The sequence below is a fragment of the Panulirus ornatus genome, chromosome 11, assembly GCF_036320965.1.
Source record: "Panulirus ornatus isolate Po-2019 chromosome 11, ASM3632096v1, whole genome shotgun sequence".
Taxonomy (NCBI): domain Eukaryota; kingdom Metazoa; phylum Arthropoda; class Malacostraca; order Decapoda; family Palinuridae; genus Panulirus; species Panulirus ornatus.
Window position 1 is genome coordinate 1,698,423 of NC_092234.1, and position 18,142 is coordinate 1,716,564.

The 18,142-nt window shown below is 41.2% G+C and overlaps 1 protein-coding gene across 1 annotated transcript in view; it reads left to right on the forward strand.

Annotated features, from left to right (window-relative positions):
• LOC139751177 (WD repeat-containing protein 11-like) overlaps nucleotides 1-18,142 on the forward strand; it is a 147,431-nt gene that overhangs the window by 74,824 nt on the left and 54,465 nt on the right. The window contains exons 17-18 of the mRNA XM_071666300.1: nucleotides 10,472-10,647; nucleotides 15,856-16,029. Of these exons, the coding sequence (XP_071522401.1) occupies nucleotides 10,472-10,647; nucleotides 15,856-16,029 (350 nt within the window). The remainder of the gene's footprint in view (nucleotides 1-10,471; nucleotides 10,648-15,855; nucleotides 16,030-18,142) is intronic.

Below are 18,142 nucleotides of genomic sequence, written 5' to 3' on the forward strand. Positions count from 1 at the left end.
TATATCCTTGCTAAAAACTTTCAGTGCTTCTAGCAACTTACCTCCCTTACCGTATACTCTTGAAACCTTCCACAAAGCATCTCTTTCACCCCTATCATATGCCCTCTCCAGATCCATGAATGCTACATCCTAATCCATCAAAACTGTTTTTCTAAGTATTCCTCACATACATTCTTCAAAGCAGACACCTGATCCAAACATCCTCTACCACTTCTGAAACCACACTGATCTTCCCCAGTCTGGTGCTCTGTTCATGCCTTTACCCTCTCAATCAATACCCTCCCATATAATTTCCCAGGATTACTCAACAAACTTATACCTCTGTAATTTGAACACTCACCTTTATCCCCTTTGCCCTTGCACAGAGGCGCTATGCATGCATTCTGCCAATCCTCAGCACTTCACCATGATCCATACATACATTGAATATCCTTACCAACCAACCAACAAGACAGTCACCCCATTTTTAATCAATTCCACAGCAATACCATCCAAGCCTGTTGCCTTGCTGGCTTTCATCTCTGCAAAGCTTTCACTACCTCTTCTCTGTTTACCGAACCATTGTCCCTGATCCCTCTCACTTCGCACACTATCCCAACCAAATACCCTATATCTGCCACTCTATCATCAAACACATTCAACAAACTTTCAAAATACTCACTCCATGTCCTTCTCACTTCATCACTACTTATTACCTCCCCATTTTCCCCCTCAACCAATGTTCCCATTTGTTCTCTCGTCTTACGCACATTATTTACCATCTAAAACATGTTTATATTCTCCCTAAAATTAAATGATACTCTCTCACCCCAACTCTCATTTGCCCTCTTTTTTACCTCTTGCACCTTTCTCTTGACCTCTTGCACATTTCTTTTACACATCTCCCAGTCATTTCCACTACTACCCTGCAAAAATCTTTCAAATGCCTCTCTCTTCTCCTTCAGTAACGAGCTTACTTCTTCATCCCACCACTCACTACCCTTTCTAACCTGCTCACCTCTCACCTTTCTCATGCCACATGCATCTTTTGTGCAAGCCATCACTGCTTCCCAAAACACATCCCATTCCTCCCCCACTTCCCTCGCCTCATTTGCTCTCACCTTTTTCCATTCTGCACTCAATGTCTCCTGGTACTTCCTCACACAAGTCTCCTTTCCAAGTTCACTTACTCTCACCACTATCTTCTCCCCAATGTTCTCACTTCTTTTCTGAAAACCTCTACAAATCTTCTCCTTTGCCTCCACAAGATAGTGATCAGACATCCCTCCAGCTGCTCCTCTCAGCACACCTACATACAAAAGTCTCTCTTTTACACGCCTATCAATTAACATGTAGTCCCCTAATGCCCTTTGACCATCCCTCCTACTCACATGCGTATACTTATGTATATCTCTCTCCCAATCACCCGTCCTTTTTCAGCACACAAATCCACAAACTCTTCACCATTTCCATTTACAACTCTGAACACCCTATGTACACCAATTATACCCTCAACTGCCACTTTATTCACCTTCACATTCAAATCACTCATCACTATAACCTGGTCTTGTGCACCAAAGCTGCTAACACACTCACTCAGCTGCTCCCCCAACACTTGCCTCTCATGATCTTTCTTCTCATGACCAGGTGCATGGGCACCAACAGTTGTCCATCTCTCTTCATCCACTTTCAGTTTTACTCACATCATTCTAGAATTCACTTTTTTACACTGTCACGCATTCCCACAACTGCTTCAGGAGTAGTGCTACTCCTTCCTTTGCTCTTGTCCCCTCACCATCCCCTGAGTTTACTCCCAAGACTTTCCCAAACAACTCTTCCTCTTTACCCTTGACCTTTGTTTCATTCAGAGCCAAAACAACCAGGCTCCTTTCGTCAAACATACTATGTATCTCTCCTTTTTTTTTCATCTTTGTTACATCCACACACATTCAGACACCCCAATCTGAGCCTTTGAGGAGGATGAGCACTCCCTGCTTGACTCCATCCTTTGTTTCCACTTTTAGAAATATAAATACATGGAGGGGTTAGTTTCCAGCCCCCCTTTCCTTCCCCTTTAGCCACCTTCTATGACACGCAGGGAATACATGGGAAGTATTCTTTTTCTCATATCCCCAGGGATGACATTGTTAGGACTACTTATATCTTAAGACATACCCATTCTCACCCTCATAGATAACAGCCTCACTTTCCACATATTTCTTAATGCTCCCAGACATTTTGCCCCCTCATCCATTTAAGGAGTTACTTACCTTTCATGGTTCCAATCACTGCCTTGTCCACTCTCAGGCATGTAAAACAATTCACATCTTCCAAAGTTTCTTCATCTAAAGTTGCAACCCAGTTAACCATTCCTCCTGCCCTGCAAAACCAAATAGCTTTGCTTTTATTCATATATACTTTCAACTTCCTCCCATACACACCCCTAAACTCATTCATCAGCTTCCTTAGCTCCTCACGTGAATCAGCCACTAATGCTGTGTCATCGTTTTCATACTTGCCCCTTCTTCCAAGATCCTTTGCATTTACCTCCCTCATCACCCCATCCATAGATTAAACAGCCAGGTTGACATCACACACCCCTGCTGCAGACCAGCCTTCACCTGGAAACACTCATTCTCCTCTCTTCCTACTCTTACATGTACCCTACACTCATGATAAAAAACAATTTCTGCTTCTAGTAGCTTTCCCCCCTACTCCACATATTTGCAAGAAGTTTCCACAAGTCATCTCTGTCACTGCCATCATGTGCTTCCAATCCATAGATGCCACACACAAATACTTCTATTTCTCAAAGTTTTTTTCACACATTTTTTTAAACAAACACCTGATCCAAGTATCCTCTTGCACTTCTGAAACCACACCACTTCTCCCCAGTTTGATGTTGTATACATGTTTTTCACCCTCACTGTCACCACTTTCCCATACAGCGTAGCAGGACACTCAACAAACTTCTGTAGTTTGCACACACATCTTTGTCACCCTTGCCTCTATACAAAGGCATTCTCCCAGTCCTTAATCACTTCACTAGGATCCACACGTATATTGAAAGTCTTAACTGACAAATCAACAACACAGTCACACTCGTATACACTAGAATCTGGTGTATATGAAAGACTGTGTACGTATGAAACATTGATAGAAGTATTTTAATCTTCAAGGATATATGGACCAATTATACCTTCATGAATTTGCATGATAATTCTGGTAGCAGTTTTAATCTATAGTGTGAGTGAGTGGAGTGCTTGGATCTAGAGGCCAGTGTCATTTCATGCAAAGATGGGTTCATTTGAAGGTATGGTAGTCCCAACAGTGTTGTACGAATGTGAGCCACGGTCCCTGAATGCAGAAGAATAGGAGAGGATGGGCATGCTGCAAATGAAATGCCTAAGTACACTATGCAGTGTGATCGCTTATCAGATAAGAGTTGAGGAGAGAGTGAAATGCTATGGAAATTGTAGGAATGAGGTTTATTTGGAAGAGTTAAAATGGTCACCCTTCTTTGGGGTAAGCTATTTCAGTACACTTGTACAAGAAAAAAGAAGTTTTCAGATGTTTGTCAAGCAAGGCAGATGAGCAAGCATGGGCACAAATTCAAAAGCTAACTTTTTCAAAACACATGGAGGGGTGCCATCTGGGTCCATATGCCATACTTGTGACCAGAGAGAGAGAGAGAGAGAGAGAAGTGCTCCAGGTAATGAGTGAATGTTAGAGCCATACAAGGTGGAATTTAAGGATAAAAGAAGAACTTAGAGAGACAGTTATAGTATTGTCAGCATGGAAAAGCTAGGGAAAGGTAGTGCCAGTCCAGGAAGAACTCTCAATGGAAGGAGAGGAGGTACTCTTCCTTTGGATAAAAGGGCGCTTTGCCACACGATTAAGATAATTTCTTTGATTGTTTTTTTAGGGGGATGGATATGAAAGCTGAGTATGAGTCAAGGGGGGAATAGATTTTTCTTGATACATTTCCCTCATAGCTTCAGACAAGGAGTGGTGTAGCAGCGGATTAGAAGAAGAGGTAGCCTAAGAGGTAGAGAGGAGTTATGCATCCTTTTTCGCAACAGTGATATCTGCTATACATTCAGCAAAGACAGAAGCATGACTAGGGGAGAGGTAGTAATCTTCTCAAGGTAGATGATTTGAAAAAAAAAGACACTTCTCTTAGATTAATCCAGTCACCTTAAGTTAGTTTTTGTGTGTGTCTCACTGACCCATGGTAGATAGCTACAGAACCATGGGTCTGCTTCACCCACTGATTGACCCACTATGAGAGGCTACAGAACCATGGGTTCAGTGTCTACCTCACCCTTCGACTGACCCACAATTGGCTGCTACAGAACCATGAATCCACTGTCTGCTTCTGCTGATTGACCCATGGTGGGCAGCTATAGAACCATGTACTTAATGGTTGTTGTGTTGGTGTTGAGAGGGCCCCACCATCTGTCATGTTAGTGTTAGTAAGGCCCATTGCCTGCTATGTTGGTGTTAGGAGGGCTCCACAGTCTGTTGTGTTGGTGTTAGGAGGGCCCCACCGTCTGCCATTTTGGTATTGGTAGGGCCCTCTTGTGTGTAACATTGGTGCTGGAAGGGCTTCACTCTGTTATTTTGGTGTTGGGGGTTAGCCCAATATGTGTCATGTTGTTGTAAAGGGGACATCACTGTGTGTCATGCTGGTGTTAGGAAAACTTTCGACAAAGAATGTTTAACAAACAACATAGTTGCACCATCATGACCTCTAGGATTTGTATGAATTAGAGTATATTTCTAAGCAGTTAACAAAATTCTTGAGATCAAATAATTTATGTGACTGCAGACTCTTTTGATAGTGTATTCCTGTGTGACTGCTGCCAGCGAGAGGGAGGACTCAGGTAGTAGAGTAATGACCCTTGCAAATTTTAAGGTTACTTCAATAACTACACTTTTTTGTGTGACTCTGCTACTAGCAAGAGGGAGGGCTTAGTTGATAGTGTATTGACCCCTTGCAATACCTTGACTAACTCAAGGAATATCCAATCCTCTGCCCTTGGAGCAGTCATTTAGGTAGTAGGCTATTAACAGCAGTCGCCTAAGTTAGTACTACCGTCCTCACTGAGGAGTGTTCAAGTGGTGCCCAAAATCCTTCCATGGTAGGATTGCTGGTCTCACTTTCTGTCATCAAAATGGGACTAATGAGCTAGTCCCAACATCTCCTCACAAGGACCATATATCTACTCAAACCTAACTTATTCTCTTCACATAAGTTCTCTTTTACCTCCTATCTGCACAATCATTTTTTGATGTAATCACGTTTGAGTGCAACAATCTATGGCCCTTAGGTCCCACCATCATAGGATGCAAAGAATCTCCTTGTTTCTGCCTGAATTTATTGCCAGTGAGAGGAAGGGCTCAGACAGTAGTAGTACCAGCTCCTCCTACAACTTTTCCCTCTCTGATAATCCTTCCTCTTATTCTGTTCACTGTCCCAACATTCTTGGTCTTTCTAGTAATCATTCTGCTGTTATATCCCATCTTCCTCTTATATCTCGCAATGTCTTACTACTTTATGAGATGCAGTTATATCTTTCTTCAGTGATCTAAACTCCTGCCATGAGACTGTGGCATCCTGTCACCTGCATGCCAAGGTCCTCTACTTAGGGGATTTCAGCATTTTCCATAGGGAATGGTTGAATTCCTCATATTCGGATGATGGGGGATTGAAACCCTCACATTCTCCATTCTCAACAATCTAGAGCAAATTGTCACCCTCCATAAGTGTATTCCTGACCACTGTGACTACTCCAAATATTATAGATATGTTCTCTACCTCCAATCCTACCCACTATAACTACACAAACACTCCCAGTTGGTTCAACTGATCACACACTCATATTTATTTATATATTTATTTTGCTTTGTCGCTGTCTCCCGCGTTGTGAGGTAGCGCAAGGAAACAGACGAAAGAAATGGCCTAACTCACCCCCATACCCATGTATATACATGCACGTCCACACACGCAAATATACATACCCATACATCTCAATGTACACATATATATACACACACAGACACATACATAGATACACATGCACACAGTTCACACTGTCTGCCTTTATTCATTCCCATCGCCACCTCGCCACACATGGAATAACATCCCCCTCCCCCCTCATGTGTGCGAGGTAGCGCTAGGAAAAGACAGCAAAGGCCCCATTCGTTCACACTCAGTCTCTAGCTGTCATGCAATAATCCCCAAAACCACAGCTCCCTTTCCACATCCAGGCCCCACAGAACTTTCCATGGTTTACCCCAGACGCTTCACATGCCCTGATTCACTCCATTGACAGTACGTCAACCCCGGTATACCACATCAATCCAATTCACTCTATTCCCTGCCCGCCTTTCACCCTCCTGAATGTTCAGGCCCTGATCACTCAAAATCTTTTTCACACCATTTTTCCACCTCCAATTTGGTCTCCAACATCTCCTCGTTCCCTCCACCTGCGACACATATATTCTCTTGGTCAATCTTTCCTCACTCATTCTCTCCATGTGCCCAAACCATTTCAAAACACCCTCTTCTGCTCTCTCAACCACGCTCTTTTTATTTCCACACATCTCTCTTACCCTTACATTACTTACTCGATCAAACCACCTCACACCACATATTGTCCTCAAACATCTCAGTTCCAGCACATCCACCCTCCTGCGCACAACTCTATCCATAGCCCACTCCTCGCAACCATACAACATAGTTGGAACCACTATTCCTTCAAACATAGCCATTTTTGCTTTCGGAGATAATGTTCTCGACTTCCACGCATTCTTCAAGGCTCCCAGGATTTTCGCCCCCTCCCCCACCCTGTGATTCACTTCCGCTTTCATGGTTCCATCCACTGCCAGATCCACTCCCAGATATCTAAAACACTTTACTTTCTCCAGTTTTTCTCTATTCAAATCCACCTCCCAATTGACTTGACCCTCAACCCTACTGTACCTAATAACCTTGCTCTTATTCACATTTACTCTTAACTTTCTTCTTTCACACACTTTACCAAACTCAATCACCAGCTTCTGCAGTTTCTCACATGAATCAGCCACCAGCGCTGTATCATATATGTATATATGTATCTATTTTAATGGCACCTACCCCTCCAGCAGCCTCTTCTAAAAGTAAATATTGGCACCTCACCAAAGCTGACTGGAATAAATTAGAAAATTTTTTTCTTGACTTTTCATGGGTAAATTATTCTTACATAGTGATTCTTTTTACCTCTGCCAAATGCATAGCAGAGGTTATTGTTGCTGGAATGGAAGCATATATCCCCTCTTCTTCCAAGACGATCTGTTCTGCCAGTCCATGGTTCAACTGTTCCTGTTCTGAGGCCATTCAGGCAAGGGATCAGGTTTATCATGCTTTGAAAAGCTCTCCTTCCTCTGACTCCCATTCAGCATTTATCACTGCCTGTATTTATCGCAAATGCACTGTCCATGGAGCAAAGCTTCCTTTTATATGAATGAATTGCAATAACCTCTCCTCATCATCCACTGATAGGTGTTTCTGGTAATTTGGCAAAGGATATCACTAACAACTTCTGTTGCTCCACCTTTCCTTCACTTTTCAGTTCTGACAGTGCTGTAGCTGTCTCTTCCATAGACAAAACTACAAAACTCTTTGGCTCTTATTTTTCCTCAAACTCCACCTTAGATGACTCTAACATTCTTTCACCTTCTAATGCTCCTCATACTATTCCTATGCCCCTTCTTGTATTTTCTTTTTGGACTGTCAGAGAAGCCCTTTTCTCTTTGGACACAAGCAAGACCTGATGGCATCAACCCCATGTACTCTGAACTTTCAGCACCTATGCTTGTTCATGTGTTCTGTTTCTGCATAAAAATTAGAACTTTTTCTTCTTCTTGAAAGTATGCGGTGGCACCTCCCATCCCTAAGAGGGGTGACGATTCTAACCCCTCAAAGTCTCATCATGTTGCTTTGACTTCAACCATTTCCAAAGTGTTTGAATCCCTCCTCAACTCCTGCATCCTCATCTCCGGACACAAGCAAGACTTATCATGGTTCTGATGGCATCATCCCCATGTGCTAAAAGAGTGTGTCTTTGAATTTGCACCTATGCTTGCTCATCTGTTCTGTTTCTGCTTAGAAACCAGAACTTTTCCTTTTTGAAAATATGTGGTGGCACCTCCCATCCCTAAGAGGGGTGATCATTCTAACCCCTCAAACTCTCGTCATGGTGCTTTGACTTCAACCATTTTCAAAGTGTTTGAATCCCTCCTCAACTCCCTTATCCTCCTCATCCTTAGACATTTGGAATCTCTCAGTCTTCTTTCAGATCACCAGTATGGCTTCTGTAAGGTGAGATCCGCTTGTGATATTCTTTCCTTTCTTACTAATGTTTGGTTATTATCCCTGAAAGATTTTGGGGAATCCTCTATAATTGCCTTTGACATATCCAGGGTGTGGCATCAAGATCTCATCTCTAAGCTTCCCTCTTTTGGCTTCCCTCCCTCACTTTGCTTCCTCATATCTAGCTTTCTCTTTGGTTGATATATCTCCATGGTTGATGGTGTATCAACCTCTCCACCTTTCTCCATCAGCAGCAGTGTCCCTCAAGGTTCTGATTTGTCTCCTACACTTTTACACTTTTTCTCTTGTTTATTAACAATTTCCTGTCTTACACAAATAACCAAATGCACTCATGCACTGATGACTCAACAGTATATTCCTCCAAGTCCTTCAATTCTGTTCCTTCTTCTGTCGTGCGATCTGCATCACTTTTTGACTCAACTTCCTAGGTAAACTTAGGCTTGGGCAAGATATTCAGTGGGGTAGACAAAATCTGGTAAAGTTTAATGCCTCTGAGTCCTAGTTTCTATACATCTCTCTGTTGAAAATTCCTCACAGCTTTCCTCTTTCCTTTGATGGTTCTGTAATTCCACCCCTTGATTAATGAATATACTTGGTATTACTGTAACATCCACTCTTGTTTGTAAAGCTCACATTACGGAAAGAGCTAATTCTACCTTTAAGAAACTTGGGAGTCTTGTTTAGATTTTGAAATTTCTTTTCATTTGAACAGTTGCTCCATTTATATGAAGGATTGATCTGTCCTTGTATGGAGTACAGCTCTCACATCTAGGGTGGTTCTGGTTCTACATCCTTACTAGACAAAGTTGAGTTGTAAGCAGTTCAAATTATAAACTCTCCCAGACTAACTTCAAAACTTACCCACTTCCCTACACTGCAGTGTTAGTTCATTTTCTCTCTTCTATAGATATTACTTTGGTTTTTGCTCCCAGTTGATGGCTGCTTGTGTGGCTTTACCACTTGCTAGACCATGCTATACTCGGCATGCTGCTAAGTCACGTGATTACTGTGTGGCTGTTGGCAACTCAAGGGTGGCAGTTTTAATAAGTTTCTTTCCCTACACCTCGAAGTTTTGAAACTCTCTACACCCTCATGTCTTTCCTATTCACAATGACCTGGCACATTTTAAAAGACAGGTTTTTCAATTCCCTCAAAATTCATGAATACTTTCACTTGTCTCTTCTTTTTTCTTTTCTTAATCATCTCTGTATTTCAGTTAAGGCCTGGCCTTGATGTGGACTTTTGCCTGTGACTGGAACCTTCAACATAAAAAAAAGAAGTAGCAGTACATGCATTCTGATTGAGAGAGCTAACCAAAGTGAGCTGAGATAGTTCAGACATATAGGAAAGACGAGCAAAGAAAGACTAACTAAATGGTCCTATGTTTCAGAAGTGGAGGGAGCAAGAGGGGAGTGGGAGAATGAAAAGGAAATGGAAGGATGCAATGAAAGAAGTTTCAAAGTATTTGGGTCTGAATCTTCAGGAGAATTCGAGGTATGCATGGGAAAGGATGGATTGAATCGATGAGTCAACTGGGGGCAATGTTGTAAAAAGGCCACACTAGGGGAAACTAGGAATAATTTTTGTGGCTTGGTTGTGGATGATGGGTTCTGGTTTTGGTGCATTATGCATAAAAGCTAGAGAATGGATGGTGAGAAAGTGAGGCAGTTGATAATCTGTTTCTGGTGCTGTCTTATTTTGATGAGAAATGACAAACAGGTATGAGAAAGGTTTACTGTATAAGAAGAGTAGATTTCTGTTTTTTTCATAAATTCAAATTGAAAGACAGTTAAATACCATTGAAAAGATTAATGCTCTTTCTTATGTAGTACTTTCTGTCTCTTGTTATGCATGCTTTTTTTATTGTATTATGATAACACAAAACTCCTCAACAGAACTTGGTTACAAACCATGTGGCAGCATCATTGATAAAGCAAGTGGTTGCTCTTTGAACTCTAGGAGACAAAGTTATGTGGACAAGACTCAGGGTTTTCTTTTATAAAATTAGACATTGATTTCTTGAATATTAAAACTGCTGGAGGTCCTCTTGTGAACAACTATATGCTTTTCCTTTTATTATTTTTTGCACATATATAATGAAAATGGTCTTTGCAGATATAGAGATATGGCTCTCACGGATTCCAGGGGAGCTTCGTGAATTTTTGGAGACATGTGGCTCAACGGCTCATCGTGCTCTAGTGACAGCCCAGCTCTTTGGTGACCAAGGCGAGCTAGACTTCTGGACTGTTGCTTGCCATTACCTCACACAGCCAGTACTTGCTCAGTCCAGGGTAATGTGGTTGTTACATTAATCAGCCTTTTTAGTACTGTACCTGTAGTCTGTATCCTCATGAATGCATATTATGACAGAAACAAGGCTTTTTAATTTCCAGTGTTTCATTGAATCTTTGATACAGTATGCAGATTTATGTAAGAATTATTACTTTTTATTCTGTCTGATCATAATTGCTCCATTTTCAGTCTCACGTGATGGATGAGGTACATGTAACACATTCTTAACCCATATTCAGTGTATTAAAGTGAAACATGGACCACATTTATTAAAGTGCTTCTCACCTTTTCACCTTACATACTAAGTTGAATGGTTAAGTGAGATCAATGCTTTTACTCATATCACCTCTTCCATTGATTGCATCCAGTCCACAGTCTTTCCCCTAGCATCTTTATCTAGAATACCTCAACCTCTAATCAGTTCTCTCTCTACATCTCTTCATCTCTTCCTCAGCCTAACTCTCCTTCTTGAACTTTCTACTGTACAGCTGTATATCATCTTGACCACCCTGTTATCTGCCATATGTTCTACATGACCATGTCATTATTAACAACTTGTATTTGTAACTTTCTGATGATTTTTTGATATCTGCTCACTTCATTCTACATTCTATCTATCTTCTCATTTCAGCTGGACTGCAAGTTATCCATCTTTACTGTTTCTATTTTCAACCCATCTTGACCCATATACAAATGGATTTTACATCTATGCATCAGCAGTGGGAAAAGGATTCCATGGAAGCTTCTTGTGCACTCTGTGTCAAAAACATTTCCCACTTAATAGAGCTTTCAGTGCACTAAGAATTACTCTACTTTTACATGACTTTTATTTCCTGTATTCATCATATTGGGTGTGCCCTTTTTTTCTCTCAAAACAAGGTGACAGGTGACACGTGTGAAGTTATTGATAATTATTACTGATAACTACCTCTACCCCTTCAGGTATGCAAAAAATGTATGAAAATTCCTTTTATATGTTTGACCATCTTAGTAAAATAGGTGCTACTTTTGTTCTCTTGAGTAATATTATTATCATTTTCATTCTTTTTTTCATACTTGTTTGCTGTTTCCTGCTGTAGTAAGTTAGTGTCCATAACAGATGAAGAAATGGCATCATTCACTCACATCCACTCTTTAATTGTTATGTGTAATGCATCAACCCAGAGCCCCCTGTCGACAACCAGACCACACAGACCTTTGAATATTACTGTAGCTGCTTCATATGTCTTGGTTTGGCCCACAAATAGTGCCTCACCCCCTATATACCACATTGCTCCAATTCAGCCTGTACCTTGCATGCCTCATGTCCTCCTACATGTTTAGGCCCCAGACACTTAAAGCATCTTTCTGTCCATTTTTCCACCTCCTTGCTTTTCCTCATTTCCTTATTCCCTTCATTTCTGACATGCATACCCTCATAGCCAGCTTCCTCACTCATTCTCTCCTTATCTTCAAACCATATCAGCACACCCTCATCAGCTCTTTTATACATACTCCTGTCACAAACACACATCTCTTTTACCCTATCTTTTAATTTTTTTTTTTATCAACCTTCCTCACACCACATATTGTCCTTGAACATTTGATTTCCTACACATCCACCCTCTTCCTTACTTTTATTTTTGTATAAGGCCCCATATCTGGCATCCTTACAGCACTGTAAAAACTACTGCACATCACATATACCCATCTGTGGCCTCACCGACAATGACATCCCTTTCCTTACACTCCTTAATACTCCCAACTTCTTAGACATCTCACCAATTTTATGGCTAATTTCAGTTTTCATAGTTCCATTTGCAGTTATATCCACTCCCATGGGTTTAAAGCACTCCATGCAGTCTCACACTAACTAATATGTCTCTCTCCACAGCTAAATGTAATTACCTTGCTTTTATTCACATTTACTCTCATTTTTCTCTTCTCTTTTACTCTCCCAAGCTCAGAAACCAACTTCTGCAGTGTCTCACTCGAATCTGCACCTACTGTTGTCTTCAGCAAAGAATAATTGACCTCTTCCTCTCTCCATCACCTCATCATCCATAAACAGATTAAACAGTAGTGGTAACATCACTCACCTCTGCCACAAGTAGAAACACTCACCCTTCTCTCTTCTTAAACACACACTCACTGTACTGTTTGTGTCGGATTTGGGAAAAGAGGAAATGAACTTGGGTCAGAAAAAGATTGTTGAAAATGAATGAGCTGGAAAAGAAGCTTGTGTGTGGAGATAACAAAAGAGATTAGGTGAAGAGTAGCTTCAGGTGAGTGAAAAAAAATTAGAAGATTAGGCAAGGAATAGAAGATATTTAGGGAAGCATTGCTCATTACCTACGCGTGTAGGTGAGTTGTGGTAAGTGGATGGGATGTGGACATTGAGAAAAGGTAGTGATTGCTTGAATGAGGAAGTTTAGTTGCTTGTGAAAAAAGAAAGAGAGGTGTTTGGGCATTACCAGCATGGAAAGAATGTAAGTGATTGGTAGACTTATGAGAGAAAGCCACAGGAGGTCTTGAAGAAATGGCAGTTACTAAAAATGAGAGCAGATGAAAGATGGGGTAAGTATGTATCAAGAAGAAAAAGAAGAGAATTTTTTGTAATGATATGAATATTTTGAGGAGACCAAGAGAACAAAAGGGAACATCAGTGAGGGAAGCAGATGGGGAAGTAGTAACAGGCAAAGATAAAGAGGAGGTTGAGGGAATATTTTGAAGAACTGTTGAATGTATTTATTATTTGTGTGGCAGAAATGGGGTGTTTGGGATGAGATGGAATTCAGAGCAAAAAAGTCATAGTAAAGGGCTTGGTGAAAAGTGGAGGAGGTGAAAGCTTTGCATAAGATAAAGCTGAATAAAGCATCTGTAGTGGATGAGATTGCGGTTGAATTTCTTGAGGAAGTTGGTGACATTTTAGCTAATTTAGACAGAACTTTAATCTTGTACACGATATGGCTGAAAGTAAGTTGCCTTCAGTCTGGCAGAATGCTTTTATAGTGCTCTTGTACAAAGGCAAGGGAGAGAAAAGTGAATGCTTGAATTGTCAAGGTTTAAGTCTGTTGAGTATACATGGTAAGTTGGTTGGGAGAGTGGTGATTGAGAGAGTAGTGGCATGCACAGAGCATCATATTTGGGAGGAGTCTTGTTGCTTCAGAGTTGGTAGAAGAGTTATGGACCAGGTATTTGTTATGAAAAATTTGTGTGATAAATACTTGGAGAAAGAGGGCGACTTGCTTGTGGCATTTTTGAATCTGGAGAAATTGTATGATAGAGTTGACAGAGATGTCTTGTGGAAGGTGCTACAAATATGTAGTGTGGGAGGAGAGCTACTAGATGCAGTGAGTTGTTATCAGGAGAGTGAGGTGCATTTGTGAGTAAGAAGTGAGGAGGGTGAATGGTTCTAAATAAGGGTGGTTCTGAGTCAGTGGTTTTTAATGTCACCATGGCTGTTTCATATGCTTAGGGATGGGATGGTGAGGGAGGTAAACATGATGGTTTTGGAGAGTGGGGTGGGTTTGCAGTCTTTTTGGGGAGGGATTGCCTGGGAAATGAGACAATGGAAGTCTGCAGATGACATGGCTGTGGTGGCAGACTTGAGATAGGAACTGCAGAAGCTGATGTCTGAGTTTGGAAAGCTATGTGAAAGGAAGAAGTTGAGAGTTAATGTGAATAGAATTAAAGTTATTAGGTTTAGTGTTGGGTGAGACAGGTTTCTTTGAGTGTGAGGTTGACCTGGGAGAATCTGGAAGAAGTAGTGCTGGAGATACCTGGAATGGACATGGCAGCTGATGGAACTATGGGAGCTGATATGAACCATAGGGTGGAAGATGGGGCAAATACATGTGATACATTGGAAGTGTGTGTGGAAGTAAAGGCCACGGTCTGTGATGGTCTAGATGGTTATGCTCGATTGTATAGCAGTCCAGATGGTGTTATATGGGTGCAAGTCTTGAGCCCTAAATGAAAGGAAATGGAAGTGGATGGATGTGTTGGAAATAAAATTCACAAGAATTAAATTGTGGGAGGAGGGCTGATCTTGTAAGGAATAACTTTGTAAGAGAGAGAGGTGTGGTACTAAGTGGAGTATGATTGAAAGATTGGGTGTTGAAATGGTTTGGACATATGGAGAGGGTGAGAAATGACAGACTGACTTAAAGTATACATGTGTCAGAAGTGGAGGAAGCAAGGGGGAAGGAGAAACTGAAGACCTAGAAGGATGGAATGAAAGGCTTTTGAGTTATTGGGGCCTAAAGCTGCAGGAGGGTGAGAGGTGAGCTTGGGATAGACAGAGTGATGAGGTATACAGAGGGTTTTGTGTTATCAGTGAGCTGAACTAGGGCATATGAAGTGGTCATGAAAAACCACAGAGTGGTCTCTAGGGCCGGCTGTGGATAGGGGCTCTGGTTTTGGTGCATTATGCATTATAAGTAAAGAGTGTATGTGAACAAATATGGGTGTTTTTCATTTGTTCCTGGCTTTATCTTGTTAGTGCAGGAAACAGTAAGTACACAATGTTATTTGAAAAATATTTCTTTATGTACTTTCATAAAAATTCTTCCTTCTCTCTAATGAGAAATGTAATGTAGACTAAGATAAATTATGGCAATTACATGTATAATATTGTTAAGCCTTTTGACATATAGTGGCTCAGAAATAGTATACCTTCAGTGCAACATTTCTTGAATCACTTTATGTACAAGCTTTATGAGGTCAGCTGACAGAGCTTCATGCATTGTTCTGTTTTTGAATGCTAGTTGGATGCCTTTGAAGAGCAGAATAAGGGCAAAAAGTACAGACATAGGAAGAGCATAGAGCGCTGTCATTTTCAAATCATACTGGGAGAATATAGATGAGGTGGTTACTTGGGCTACAGCACTGTAATGAAAACATAGTGGTAACCAAAACTCATGCTTCATTTTGGCTGGAATCCTATGTGTGCAAGTATTCAAATTTGGATGTTTCCAGACTATGGACGTTTGAAACAGACATTTTAGACTGCATTGAAGTATTTTAGGTGACTTAGCTTTTGTGTGTGCAGACAGACTGGATTACAGTGATACAATGTCAGTTCTTCACTTAGTATTGTGAGTATATTGTCAACCAGCTTGAGCTTGTCTTGCCTGGTCTCAGCAGTAGTAATCAGGCTACTAATGTAATCCCTAAAGAGAAAGAAAATCCCTTAAGCATTAAAGATGAATTCTTTGTTTATGCAGGATGAGAGCAGCAGCAGCAACAGCAGTGTAGGTAGTGCAGAATTGATAGCACTAGGGGACTCGGCATCAGAGAAGAGTGGTGGCAGTGAAGATGTGTGTAACCCACCAGCCCTACCTCCATCACATCCATTGGAAACTACTTATCATCATCTTTGCGATGCAGCCACATATAAAGTTAGTACTATGTATTAGCTTTTATACATTCTTTCAAACTTGTTTGCTGTATTACCAGCACAAATGAAGAAAGGCCTCATTCATTCGCATCCATTCACTAGTTGTCATACGTAAAGCACTAAGACCACAGCCCTCTATCCACAGCCAGGCCCCACAGACCTTTCTGTTGTATCCTAGATGCTTCATTAGCACTGGTGTGGTCCATTGACAGCATGCCAACCCCTGTATATCACATTGCTGCAATTTACTCTATCTTATGGATGCCTTTCTCCCTTCAGCATGTTCATGCCCCAAGTACTCAGTAAATATCTTTTCTTTTATACTTGTCCACTACTTCCCGCACAAGTGAAGTAGCACCAGCAACAGTTGAAGGCAGACCGCATTTGCTCGCACCTGTTCCTAGCTGTTATTTGCATTGTTACAGGCCCCACAGACATTTCCATAGTTTCTCCCAGCTACTTCACATGCCCTGTTTCTGTCCATTGATAGCACATCACTGCATTTATACCACATTGTTGCAATTTGCTCACCTTTGCAAACCTTATATATATATCATCCCTGGGGATAGGGGAGAAAGAATATTTCCCATGTATTCCCTGGGTGTCATTTGGATGGTATTGCTGTATAATTTATTACAAAGGGGGGGCGACTGTGTTGTTGTCTGGTTGGTAAGGATATTCAGTGTATGTATGGTTCATGGTGAATTACCTGAGGATTAGCAGAATGCATGCATAGTGCCATTGTACAAAGGCAAAGGGATAAAAGTGAGTGTTCAAATTACAGAGGTATAGGTTTGTTGAGTATTCCTGGGAAGTTATATGGGAGGGTATTTATTGAGAGGGTAAAGGCATGTACAGAGCAGTGTGCTTTTAGAAGTGGTAAAGGATGTGTGGATCAGGTGTTTGCTTTGAAGAACATATGTGAGAAATACTGAGAGAAACGAATGGATTTGTAAATAGCATTTATGGATCTGGAGAAGGCATATGATAAAGTTGATAGAGATGCTTTGTGGAAGGTATTGAGAGTATATGGAGTGGGAGGTAAGTTGCTAGAAGCAATGAAAAGTTTTTATCAAGGATTTAAGGCATGTGTACGAGTAGGAAGAGAGGAAAGTGATTGATTCCCAGTGAATGTCAGTTTGCCGCAGGGATGCGTGATGTCTCTATGGTTGTTTAATTTGTTTACGAATGGGCTGTTAGGGAGGTGAATGCAAGAGGTTTGGAGAGAGGGGCAAGAATGCAGTCTGTTGTGGATGAAGGAGCTTGGGAAATGAATCAGTTGTTGTTCGCTGATGATACAGCACTGGTGGCTAATTCAGGTGAGAAACTGCTGAAGCTGGTGACTGAGTTTGGTAAAGTATGTGAAAGAAGAAAGCTGAGAGTAAATGTAAATAAGAGCAAGGTTATTAGGTACAGTAGGGTTGAGGGACAAGTTAATTGGGAGGATAGTTTGAATGGAGAAAACTGGTGGAAGTGAAGTGTTTTATAGATATCCGGGAGTGGGTTTAGCAGCGGATGGAACCATGGAAGCGGAAATGAGTCACAGGGTGGGGGAGGGGGTGAAGGTTCTGGGAGTGTTGAAGAATGTATGGAAGGTGAGAATGTTATCTCAGAGAGCAAAAATGGATATGTTTGAAGGAATAGTTTTTTCAACAATGTTATATGGTTGCTAGGCATGGGCTATAGATAGAGTTGTGTGGAGGAGGGTGGATGTGTTGGAAATGAGATGTTTTAGGACAATATGTGGTGTGAGATGGTTTGATCGAATAAGTAATGAAAGGGTGAGAGAGATGCGTGGTAATGAAAAGATCGTGGTTGAGAGAGCAGAAGAGGGTGTATTGAAATGGTTTGGTCTCATGTAGAGAATGAGTGAGGAAAGATTGACAAAGAGAATATGTGTGTCAGAGATGGAAGGAACGAGGAGTAGTGGAATAGCAAATATGGAGGTGGAAGGATGGGGTGAAAAAAATTTTGAGCAATTGGGGCCTGAACATACAGGAGGCTGAAAGGCGGGCAAGGAATAGAGTGACTTGGAACAATGTTGTTTACCGGGGTCAACATGCTGTCAATGGATTAAACCAAGGCATATGAAGCATCTTGGGTAAATCAAGGAA